The 13,401-nt window shown below is 29.0% G+C and overlaps 2 protein-coding genes across 2 annotated transcripts in view; one reads left to right on the top strand and one right to left on the bottom strand.

Moving 5' to 3' along the window:
• Positions 1-4,226: 4,226 nt before the first annotated feature.
• Positions 4,227-5,989, bottom strand: LOC107483344 (stilbene synthase 3). Its single transcript, XM_016103967.3, has 2 exons — positions 5,687-5,989; positions 4,227-5,363 (listed from the first exon to the last, which is right to left on the bottom strand). The coding sequence occupies exons 1-2, from the start codon at positions 5,862-5,864 to the stop codon at positions 4,372-4,374; spliced, it is 1,170 nt and encodes a 389-aa protein (XP_015959453.1). The 5' UTR covers positions 5,865-5,989; the 3' UTR covers positions 4,227-4,371.
• Positions 5,990-7,224: 1,235 nt separating this feature from the next.
• LOC107483339 (stilbene synthase 3) overlaps positions 7,225-13,401 on the top strand; it is a 46,430-nt gene continuing 40,253 nt past the window's right edge. Inside the window, exons 1-2 of the mRNA XM_052259885.1 lie at positions 7,225-7,472; positions 7,963-8,477. Coding sequence (XP_052115845.1) covers positions 7,292-7,472; positions 7,963-8,477 — 696 coding nt within the window. The 5' untranslated portion in view covers positions 7,225-7,291. The remainder of the gene's footprint in view (positions 7,473-7,962; positions 8,478-13,401) is intronic.

Here is a 13,401-nt window from a genome sequence, read left to right as displayed (position 1 = left end):
AGGTTCTCAGTTTTGTGTCCCTTTGGGTTTTCCTTGGGGTTTTTCTTATTTTATCATATGTATATATATGCTATGCTCGGACCGGTTATCTTCGCAGCCGAATTTTGAGCCTTGATATTCCTGTTTTTGACACTCCTTTGTATATATATAATCTCGTGTTGGATCGTTACATTATCGATCGGAGTGTTGCGCTTTCGAGTTGCGATTTTTGTTTACCCCTTTTTCTGCAAAGGCTCATAGTTATAAACCTTATTCATACTACTATACGTACTAAATTTTTATTTTAGAGGTCGTAATACCTTGCCATCTCTGAATTATGACTTAAGCATAAGACTCTGTATGGTAGGGTGTTACACATAGACAATAACCAAACGCTATCTATATTATATACAGTGGTGGTAAAGCTTCAGTCATGGATCCAATGACTATGATGCATGAATACTTTTAATTATATAAAATATTTAAAATGTTTTAATAAATAATAATAATATATACTATTTTTAAACTTATTTCAAGAATACATATTAAGAATAATTTTAAACACGCTAACACGTGATGGTATTTAAGTGTCCAAGTGTGTCTTGAGCAAATTTTTTTATTTTTTATTAAGACACAGTTTGACACAGAAGACATACGTGTCAGATAAGTGTTGCGTTCAAAATGTATCTGACATGCAGACACGATAACTTAGAAAAATATCTGCCTTTCACTACAACAAAACAACACTTTTGCAACGTTTTGTTTTTAATGGTCACTAAATATTTTTGCGACGGTTAAAAAAACATCATGGATTTGAGCATCGCCAATTAACATAGTGACAGTTTTAAACCACCGTTGGTAAAGAGTGTTGTTAAACTATTTGTGACGGTTTTTGAAGTATAAAACTGTCACTAATTTGTAACACTTATCAATGAGTTTTTTATATTGTATTTTGCGAGTTACAAAATCTTATGACAATTTTTCTTATATTTTGTGCTTATTTTAAACTGTCATGAAATTTTTAGCGACAATTTGAAATCGTTACTAAATTGCTAATTCTTATGATAGCTTTTAGGTATATTTAGTGACGGTTTTTTTATTTAAAATTTTCACTAAGTTACTAATTCCTGTAACAGTTTTTTCTGTATTTAGTAACTGTTTTAAATTGTCATAATCTCTCCAACATCAAAATTTTCTTTTATTATAAATAATAATTTATATGCATCTACCAACAAAATAATAATTTATTTCTATTATCAAAAGTTGAATTCTCCAAAATGGCATTGTATTTCAATAAAAGCAAACTCAATTCCACAAGTTTTACAAAAATAGCAATAATGTATTTCAAAAGTTAAATTCTACAAGTTTTACATAGTCATAATCCATAAGATGTAAATTCAAAAAATTCTAACTTAATCCAAACATGTAAAACTAACAATTCAACCATAAAACTCCTTTAAATGTTCGATGGTCTATGTTGTTGAGTTTTATGACTCACAGAAGATGATCTTATCTGTGCCGGTGATTCAAAATCTGTATTCTATAATTGAAAATAAAAAATATTTTAGAGAATAGAAGGATACTTAACAAACCAACGAGTGTCAAGAGGCTCTAATTACAAACTACAATCATTTTAGAAGATATTGTTGATGATGAAAATTAAGTATGCAAGTCCATAAAATTAATTATAATATGTATCCTTATCTTTATCTCAGTAGAAAAATTAGGTATCAATTGACTTCCTTGACGATTCACAAAAAAATTACTTGTTCCTGTAGCAATTGTACTTATAACTTCAAGTTTTGATATTCAGTTCTTGATGGTTCACTAGTTGTAATAGATTGCATAGACTCTCGGATGAAGATCCAATCACCTGAGACGAACATCAAATCCTATATCTCTAATAATATAGTTTGAATTCTCTTTGTCAAATATTTTAATATATATGCTTCATTTTCATAAGTACCCTCACTAGTTTCTTTTTATAAGTCTTTGTGGATGATATTTTATAAAATATATAATGATAAGGATAGAGATTTGGAAAAAGAAAAAGATGTTTAATCAAAGTATATTTAAAAAATTTGTCTTCGAGAAAAAAAATAAAAATTTAAAAATACAAAAAAAATAAAACAGGATTGTCAAGATTATCTTAATCACAGTAAAAAATAAAAAAATAAAAAAATAGTTTGTTTGGTCAGAAAATCCTACTGAATTTGAATTCAAACTAAAAATTACACATAGTAAAAAAGAGGATAACAAGAGATGTATTTAAGATTTAAATAAAGATCACAAAATAAGTATAGTTATTCTTCTAATAACTTGACACAGTGAATACAATGCGAGATGAGTTCGGTGTATGCAAGGGGAAGAGAAGATAGAGTAGAGGCAGGGGGTTAGGGGGTGAAAGATGAAAGGTGGCTGGATCTTGAGAAAGTGGGAGAAGTGGTCGCGACATTGCGAATGAAGATGACATGAATATTATTCTTTCTGTAAAATTAATTTTATTATATTCAAGCTTAGCTTGTATAATAATTAATAACGTAATAAAAGTTAGACAACAAAGTAACATTATTATATAATTTTATGGGATACTATGACACGCAATAATATAAAAACTACAAACATAATACTATCAAGCTTTATACTATCATAGCTAATACTTTTTTACTTTATTATATAATTGGAACCTCATACGAAGGTGCTTATCGTTGTTTTTAGATGAAAACGCACACCAAATATATATTGGTATGTGACATGTTGCTCAAAAGAAAAGAATTTTTTGGCAAGTTATCGATTTTATTAGAATTTTAAAAAAACGATAAATTTAATAGCGATCACTTTTGTTGTCAACTTTTAATATTATTGATAGTTTAACTGTTGATTTGACCGTCAATTTTAACAATGTTTTTATAGTGTCTAACCCGAGTTTTCACTTGCATTTTGTTTGCAATACATTGAAAAATGGAAGAAAATGGGGGTCGTTGGTCGAAGAAAGAAAAATAAAATAATATTAATGTAGAGTCTAAATAATAATAATAACAATAATAATGATAATAATAATAATGATGAAAATGATGATAATGATGAAAGTTTGTTAATGGTGCAAAGAATGAGAATTGAATCTGTAAGCTCCTTTTAGAACTTATTTGCTTTTGTTTTTGACTGAATTAAGAATTTTATTTGTCGTTGAGTCTGTCGAATTAGAGAATATTATGAGGGAAAAAAATTCACCTTGTAAATCAAATTGATTTCTCAAAATTTTATTGAATCAAACAAGTACATCAAATTTGCTAATGTGAACTACATTAATTTCAACACCAATTTTCGCCTGCAGTTTGTTTGCAATACGTACCTGGAAAAATAATGGAAGAAATTGGAGGTCGTTTATGAAATGTGTGGCTTCATATCACTACTAAAAAAATATTATTTTTATTGGTCATTTATTTGTTTTTAGTGACAATAAATTAAATATAAATAGCTTTATTTTCTCTCGTTATTTTATAAAAAGAAGAGTAAATTAATTATAATAGCCTTATTAAGAGATACTTTCTATTAAGTACCAATTACGATCCAAATCGGATCATGATATCGTTAGTCTCTCTAAATTTGATTACGATATATATATATATATATACCAATTCATATTTCATAAAATTAAAAAAAGTAAACCATTTTTGTTTTTTTATTTCTTTTCATACACTAGTTAGCAGTCTCATTACCATCTTTGCCTCTATATCATTAGTAGTGTTGCTGCCATCAACCGCCGCTAATTATGAAAAAAATTGCCGCAAAGACGCGTCTATCTTGTAGTGCCCACCATAGCCACTAGCAGCAACAACAACAATCAATAACAATAATGTCTTCCAAATTGAAGACAACATCGTCCCATCTGCGAATCTGCGGCTTTGCAATAACTAGGATGACAAAATGCAAAATGAGTTCGGTGTATGTAAGGGTAAGAGAAGATGGAGTAGAGGCAGGGGGTTGGAGGGTAACTATATGGGATATTACGGCACACAATAATATAAAAGTTGCAAACATAATACTATCAAGCCTTATATATACTATCATAGCTAATATTTTTTTACTTTATTATAAATGGAACCTCATACGAAGGTACTTATAATTGTTTTTAGATGAAAATGCAAGCCAAATGTATATTGGTATGTGACATCATGTTGCTCAAAAGAAAAGAATTTGATTTATACTTTACTAACAGTTACAAATTTTGATGTTGAATCTTCTCATAAACAAATAACTATAGACAACTTTGTCTAAGTTTTCTCTCAATTAATATATGGGCCAATCATCAAGACCTTATTTTGGAGAAAAAAAACTATTAAAAAATAACAGAATCATATATTTGTAGAGATAGATATATAATTAAGTGTATCAGATGGTCACACTACGAAGAACAACGGTTTCAATGGTGAGACCAGGACCAAAGCCAAAAAGCACACCCCAATCAAGTCCTTCACCGGTGGTTTTAAGTCCTTCTTCAAGAGACTTCTTCCTCATCAAATCCATGATGAAGAACACACATGCACTTGACATATTACCATAGTTGCTAAGCACATCTCTAGTAGCTTTCATTTTTTCTGGTTTCAAGTTCACCTTATGTTCAACTTGGTCTAAAATTGCACGTCCACCAGGGTGTGCAATCCAAAATATTGAGTTATAATCAGATATACCCAATGGATCAAAAGCTTTACTGAGCGCGTCGTTGATATTTTGCGAAATAATATCAGGAACACTCTTGTTAAGATAGAATGTAAGTCCAACTTCACGAAGGAGACCACCGATAGCTCCATGGCTGCCAGGGACAAGTTTTTGATTGGTTGAAACAATCTCAAAGAGAGGCTTCTCAACCTCTGGCACAGGATCAGAACCAATGATAATCGCAGCAGCTCCATCTGCAAACAATGCTTGTCCTACAAGACTATCCATGTCTGTCTCACTAGGACCACGAAAAGTGACTGCGGTATTCTCAGAACAAACAATAAGAACACGAGCATCCTTGTTGTTTTCAGCCAAGTCCTTAGCTAAACGAAGAACAGTGCCGCCAGCGAAGCAGCCTTGGTGGTACATCATGTACCTCTTGACGCATGGGTCGAGTCCTAAGAGTACGATGAGTTCATAATCAACGCCAGGCAACGCAACACCGCTAGTGGTGCAGAAGATCAAATGTGTGATTTTAGACATTGGCTGTCCCCATTCTTTGATGGCTTTGGTTGCAGCCTCTTTTCCAACCCTTGGTACCTCCCTAATCATCATATCTTCCCTTGCATCCAATGATGGTGCCTTGTATGCACACATGTTAGGATTCTCTTTCAGTATCTCTTCCGTTAAGTACATATGTCTATTCTTGATTTGTGTTCTTTCACCTGAAATAATAATGTGTAATTCGCATCCATTATTACCTTTGATAAAGTCTAGAAAATGAAATATATAGCAATAATGTTATTCTTGAGTTATTTTCGCAGTGACTTAAATCTTTAAGTACCATTTGAATATATAGTTTATCTAAATTTGTAATTATAAAAGTAATGTTATTATTAAGTAGTTATTACTATTAATATCAAACGGTGAATATGATATGGTGTATAATATGTTAATTTTGTATTTTAATTAATATAAAAGTAAAATGATAGTTTTTTTAATAAATATTAAATAAAATAAAGCTAAAACACTTAATAAAAATACATACAAATGCGCTGAAATTTCTTCTTGAGATCAGTCATGTGCTCGCTATTGGTTACTCTAAAATAGTAATCAGCATATGTACTTTGATCAACACAATTTAATGGATTTGCCGTGCCAATTGCCAATACAGTTGCAGGGCCTTCTGCCCTTTGAACGTTGCGGATCTCACTCACAGACACCATCTTTTCTTAGCTGTGTTTTTTTGAGAGTAAAGCTTCGCTATGTTCTTTGGGAGAGCAAAGCTTATTAGCTATGTTGTTTGTTATTTTGGTGAAGATTTAGGCACGGAGTGGGGGGATATTTATATACATCAGATTAGGGGCATATGTGAAATTAAATGGAGGAATTATTGGAACATATATATAAAAAGTGCTCAACAACTCAAAGTATAGTAAACTCGTAATAATGTTCATGGATTCAAACCGTCAGCAGATGTATTCTGACTTCTTCGTTGTTTTATTGTTTTACTTTGACTCTGATTAATTGTTTTATATATGTGACGGCTATTTGAACAGATGCAATAAGCAGTTGGGCATCACGTGCTTCGTTAGTACCATTTATCCATGTCATGCTGAAATCTCTTCGAAGCAAAAATGTTTGTGTTTATTTATTAATTAACTAACTAGTACTTATTGTATATTCGTAAGTGATGTATGTTATCTTGCAATAGTTTTTTAATGAAAATTTCGATTGATAAAATGATGAGAGAGTGACCAGTAATAAAAATTATATATAGTACGTAGTAGTATATAAAATAATATAATTAATTATATTATTGTTTAACTTGTTCAAGCAAGACTAATTAATTAAGACCAGACATATATATGGTGGTAAACTCCAGTGTCATCCACCATACTCCTCACACACCCAGTCAAAGTAGTATACATCGTTTTGAATGTTGAAATTTTTATAAAAATAATAACAATACAATTAGGTGTCTTTTTCAGTTTTTAGAAGAGAAAAAAAAAATAAAAATAAATAATTTCTTTAATTTTTTGAATAATTGATACCGTCAAGTAGATATAAAAAATTAAAATAATATATTATTAAATTCGAAGATGGACTAAAGACTAAAATTTAAAGAAAAAGTAATATTTCTGAAATAATAAGATCACTTAACTATAAATATACAATAATTAATTAAGTACCACTAGTTAATAAGTAACACACAAACATTTTTAATTCGAGAGATTTAATTTCAACATGACATGGATATAATGGTAATAATAAGCACGTGTGCCCAGCTACCTACTGCATGCACCTAGCATATGGCCAAAACTACGATATTCCTAACAAACGGAATCAAAGTTGATTGCCATAAAAAAACAAAGAAGAGAAATAAAAATACTACTATATTCTACCAAACACAAAATAAAAATAAATCAAAGTCAAATTAGAACGACTAAGAAGTAAGAGAACATCGTTTTCGAGCACTGCTGAGTGCTGACCGTTTGAGCACGCTTTCTATTTAATTCCACATATGCCCCTACTCTCAAGCATATAAATATCCCCCCACCCCCTGCCCAAGTCTTCATCAAATCAAAATACATTTGTTATTCTAAAGAACATATCTGAGCTTTGCTATCCCAAAGATCTTAGCTAAGAAAACATGGTGGCTGTGAATGACATCCGCAAGGTTCAACAAAGGGCAGAAGGCCCAGCAACCGTATTGGCGATTGGTACAGCAAATCCACCAAATTGTGTTGATCAAAATACATATGCAGATTATTATTTCAGAGTAACCAATAGCGAACACATGACTGATTTAAAGAAAAAATTCCAACGTATTTGTAAGTATTGTTATCAAATATTTTAATGTTGTTTAATTTAATATTTATCAACCTAAAATTCATTATTTTACTTTGATATTAATTATTGATACACAACAATTAACATATTATACCGTGTAACATAATATGATATATATCCAACTCATAGTAATAACAATAACTACTTAACAAGTTACTATTTCCCTATGTTCCTAAACATACACAAATTTATTTTGGTCATATATACTTTCTTGATCTTTCACATACTCATTTATTTACTCATGTATAATTAGATTTAATACATTATATCTATAATTAAATTTGCATTGGATAAACTATTAAAATCAAACCTGAAAGTTTAAATTAAATCACTACATGAATAACTTGAAAGGTTTGATACGCGAACTGATCAGAATTTAAAATGTCAAAACCCAATTTTTTTATACATAAGTGGATGATGTTTTAAACTTGAAAAAGAGTATTGATGGATGTGAATTACATATCATTATAGGTGAGAGGACAATGATCAAGAACAGACATATGTACTTAACAGAAGAGATATTAAAAGAGAACCCCAACATGTGCGCATACAAGGCACCATCGTTGGATGCAAGAGAAGATATGATGATCAGGGAGGTACCAAGGGTTGGAAAAGAGGCTGCAACCAAGGCCATCAAAGAATGGGGCCAACCAATGTCTAAGATCACGCATTTGATCTTCTGTACCACCAGCGGCGTTGCATTACCTGGCGTTGATTACGAACTCATCGTACTCTTAGGACTCGACCCATGCGTCAAGAGGTACATGATGTACCACCAAGGTTGCTTCGCTGGCGGCACTGTCCTTCGCTTGGCTAAGGACTTGGCTGAAAATAACAAGGATGCTCGTGTTCTTATCGTTTGTTCCGAGAATACTGCAGTCACTTTCCGTGGTCCTAGTGAGACAGACATGGATAGTCTTGTAGGGCAAGCATTGTTTGCAGATGGAGCTGCTGCGATTATCATTGGTTCTGATCCTGTGCCAGAGGTTGAGAAGCCTATCTTTGAACTTGTTTCGACTGATCAAAAACTTGTCCCTGGCAGCCATGGAGCCATCGGTGGTCTCCTTCGTGAAGTTGGGCTTACATTCTATCTTAACAAGAGTGTTCCTGATATTATTTCGCAGAACATCAACGAAGCACTCAGTAAAGCTTTTGATCCATTGGATATATCTGATTATAACTCAATATTTTGGATTGCACACCCTGGTGGACGTGCAATTCTGGACCAGGTTGAACAGAAGGTGAATTTGAAGCCAGAGAAGATGAAAGCTACTAGAGATGTGCTTAGTAATTACGGTAACATGTCAAGTGCATGTGTGTTCTTTATTATGGATTTGATGAGGAAGAAGTCTCTTGAAAATGGACTTAAAACCACTGGAGAAGGACTTGATTGGGGTGTGCTTTTTGGATTTGGTCCTGGTCTTACTATTGAAACTGTTGTTCTCCGCAGCGTGGCCATATGATGCGCATAGTTATCTGTTTTTGCATATATACAACTATGTTATTTTTAATCATTTTCTTTTACTCCAAAATATGGTTTTGATTGTCCCATATAGAATATTAGATGAGTAAAAACTTAGACAAAGATGTCTAAAATTAATTGTTGATGTGAAGATTCAATTTCAAAATTTGTAATTGTTGGTAAAAAATATATCATATTCTTTTCAATTGAGGAACATGACACATACCAATATTTGAGTTGCATTTTAATCTAAATACACCTATAAGCACCTTCACGAGGTTGCATTTAAGAAAGAGTCAAAAAGTATATATTAGGTATAATAGTACAAGGCTTGGGAGTATTATGTTTCTAGTTTTTTATATATGTTGTCGTGTGTTTGAAGTGTCTCATGTAATGATATAATAATTAATGTTATTTTTTTGTATAATTTTTAATATGTTATTATACGTACAATCTTGAATATAACAAAGGAAGAGTTTTAGGTATACTGGAAATACCGATGTTTCAATTATTTTAACTATTGTTCTAAATTATAAAAAATATATATAATATATATTAATTAAAATCAACGGTTAAAATAACTGAAATACGGAATAATAAAATTAACCTTATAGAAAAAACATGTCAACTTGAGTTGTAGCAAATACGGAATAAAATTCAATTTCATATATAATATTGTGTGTTGTTCTACTAATAACTTATGTTACACATTAAAGTAGCATATATAGTAGTTCAAATATATTCTTTGGTTATATATCTCTACAAGAAGAATAAGTTTGGAACGATTATGTTATATGTACACTAAAATTAACTTTTAAAATCAATCATCAATAAAATATACATATTAGAATATAAATACATATTAAAAATAAATTAAATTATATATACATTTATACACAAATACATTAATAATTAATTTTAGTGATTGATTTTAGTGTACAAATAATATTTTTAATTTAAAAAAAAGCAACATTTCTTGAAACCGCCGGTATCTACTACTTTTGTAATGAAATTCAAATTTTTATTTTTTAATTCAATTAAACAACTTTAATTCTAAAAAAAGTACAATTTTTAGTCTTTATATTGGGATAAATTAACAAAATCGTATTTAAATCTTAATTTTATTGACAAAAATAACGCAAAACAAATTAACTTCGAAAAAATAAAAAACGTGACAACAAAGTATATGTGACGAAAACCAACGAACAAAAATATCTTTTTTAACAAGCAACAAAAACCGATTTTGTATTTAGCAAATAAAATACTTATATCTAAATTTTTGTCTAAATATTTAGACAAGTATTTAGAAGAATTTTTTATTTATATAAATTAAATAACTCTATTAATTACCGATTTACATCATTTTTAGCGTTTTTACCCAAATGCATTGCATATCATATTTTATTTATAATGTAAATGAAATAATTTTAAACATATTTAGTTTACACTTAAACGAAATATGGGAAAATTTTTGAACATATATAAAACTTATTTCTGTAAATGAAATACGAGTACCTTAAAAAATTTATTTTTTATAGGTATAAAAATATAATTTTAAAATAATAAAATAATATTAAAAATATAATTTTCTCACGTTGTTAATCTACAAATCGAAACGTTTCAATTAACATGGAGATAGACGGTTTTAACGAACACTCTTAACTCAAGTCAAGTAACAACGTGATATATATATTTATTTACCAAACATAGGAGACTCGAACCCGCAATATCTTAATTGAGTATGGGGAGACTATGTCATTTGGAGCTATTACTCATTGGCTTAAAAATGATATTTTTATACCTATAAAAATTAAATTTTTTATAATTACAAGTATTCGTATTTCATTTACCGTATAAACGAAATAATTTTGAATATATTTCATTTACACTGTAGACAAAATACGTGGAGTACATCAACTTCCACCTATTACGTGCACCCCGTAATACGTGTTCAAAAATTTTTTTATATTTCATTTACAGCGTAAACAAAATACGTTCAAAATTATTTCGTTTACATTGTAAACGAAATATGATATGCAATACATTTTGGTAAAAACGTTAGAAATGATGTAAATCGGTAAAAATCCCTATTTAGAATTGCATGCAAATATCATAGCAATCTGCCGAAAGCTAGTGCACTTTTAAAAGTTAACCTACTATCAAAGATTATCATTAAATTTATTTATTATTGGTATTATTTTTTTTGTTATGGTTTGAATGAATAAACAAATTGACCGACAAAAAAACTAATTCCCTCGTTTAACACAAGGCCACCTTTACACCACAAAAGTACACAGAAAAACTTGATCAAATTCTTCTATTACTCTGTCATTGTCGATGCGATGTCTTCAAATATCTTCACTATTTTGTTTGCTCGCAATGCTTTTATTATCGTTCTGCCTAGCAACAGAACCCACTCCCTTCCACCTCTGTCATAGATGACCTTCAAAATCCGAAAAATCGCTGCCATAGAAGAAGAAGCCTGTTTGTCCTCCTCGCTGTTGGTTGGCTAATTCCAAACACAAAATTGATTCTGTAGAAGAACTCCGGTCTCCATGAAGGTGTCATAATTCTCAGATGTCGACGCAGTCAAAACACAAAATAGATAGCAATTAAAACAAGTCCATTATCTTTTATTTCAAATTATCTTCGACGTAATAGAATGAAAAATTAAAATACAATTATATTTAAACAATTATTTGTATTAATTTTTATTAATTTATTCAAAAAATAATTAAACTTTAAAGCTAATTAGTATAAAATATTATAGATATAAAACTAAAAAAAAAATTTATTTGTATAAGAACGAGCCTAATAAATAATTATTCTATTTAATATATAATTAAGAGTATTTCTTTCTTTGCCAACGAATTATAATTCAAATGGCATAGTCTTCTTATACTCACCTAAAAGGTTGTGGATTTGAGTTTTCCTATTTTTGGTAAAAAAAAATGAGTACCTCTTTCTTTTATTAACTTATATAATGTATTATATTATTTGTATTAATTTTTATTAATTTATTAAAAAAATAATTAAGCTTTAAAGCTAATTAGTATAAAATATTATAGATATAAAACTAAGAAAAATTTTTATTTGTATAAGAATGAGCCTAATGAATAATTATTCTATTTAATATATAATTAAGAGTATTTCTTTTTTTGCTAACAAGTTATAATTCAAATGGCATAGTCTTCTTATACTCACATAAAAGGTTGTGGATTTGAGTCTTCCTATTTTTGGTAAAAAAAATGAGTACTTCTTTCTTTTATTAACTTATATAATATTTATTGAATAGTCGCAGTTACGTAAATTTTTTTTGTCATAGTATTTGAACCAAAAAAAAAAAGAAAATGTTATTTTAAGAAAAACTAATAATATATTTTTAATACAAAAAATTTATTTAAATTTTAATATTATATATATATAACACAAAATTTTTTATCATTGTGTTTATATTTAATATTATAGTTTTATTTCACACAAAAAAAATTATTTAAATTTAATATTATATACATAATTTATATAATATTATTTTTTTAAGATTCTAATATATCTTTTTTTCTGAATTTAGTACATAGATTTTCAACTTATTTTTTATGTATTATTTATTTTAATTCTAAAGTCCGATAATTTTTTTGTTGTACAGACATATTATTTTTAATATTATATACTTATTTTTTTTTGTTTTGGACTTCAGCCCAATATCTGAAATTTATAAAAAACTCTAAAATTTATAAGAAAAATGATGAACCTGATTAACAAGTTACCTTTTTTAAATTTAGACCATTCACATAAAATATAATAAATAAAGAGTTCAGATTTAACAAATTAATAAAGTGTGTAACACTCCATACTTAGCAAGGAGCGTTTAAGGATGAGCCTAGCAAGCTTTGATCACAAGACTTCTTTTTCAGTTTTTCACAAAAAAAAAAGAAAAAGTTTATTTGGAATAAAATCACTAAATTTTAATAATGGAAATGTTTGATCATATATTTGTCATTTAAATTTTTTTAAGTTTTTTTGTTGAGCAATATAAACTTTTGTATACGATTTTTGTGGTTCATCATTAAAATTAGTCCTAAATGGGGTGTTTTAGTCTTTCTAAAATGAAATTAATTAAAGAATATTAATTTTAAAAGGGCATTTAAGTCTCTTAAATTAATTTTGAATGGGGTATTTTAGTTTAATAAATTTACCAAACGTGTATTTTAAATTTTTTTATAATCAATACGGTGGTTCATCATGGATTCTGAAAGCCTTTTCGCCTCAAGAAAGACGATTTTAAAATATTCCGTCTTTACTTTACTGACAATCTCATTCTTTTCTCCAAAGCTCGTCTTGATCAAGCAGATGTCATTAAGACATGTTTGAACTCTTTTTGTGATAGCTCAGGTCAAAAAGTCAATCAAGATAAGACTTTTCTTCAAGAATGTGGTAACCCAGTTCAT

This window comes from Arachis duranensis, chromosome 4 (genome assembly GCF_000817695.3).
Source record: "Arachis duranensis cultivar V14167 chromosome 4, aradu.V14167.gnm2.J7QH, whole genome shotgun sequence".
NCBI classification, from domain to species: domain Eukaryota; kingdom Viridiplantae; phylum Streptophyta; class Magnoliopsida; order Fabales; family Fabaceae; genus Arachis; species Arachis duranensis.
The sequence above is the reverse complement of the archived record's forward strand: the minus strand, read 5'-3'. Positions and strand labels throughout refer to the sequence as shown.

What these genes read in the sequence shown, in the direction of transcription:
- LOC107483344 (XM_016103967.3), bottom strand. Translation starts at nt 5,864, where the DNA reads ATGGTGTCTGTGAGTGAGATCCGCAACGTTCAAAGGGCAGAAGGCCCT. An exon ending in GAAGAAATTTCAGCGCATTT is followed by an intron (nt 5,364 to 5,686) that starts GTATGTATTTTT and finishes TTATTATTTCAG; the next exon opens with GTGAAAGAACACAAATCAAG.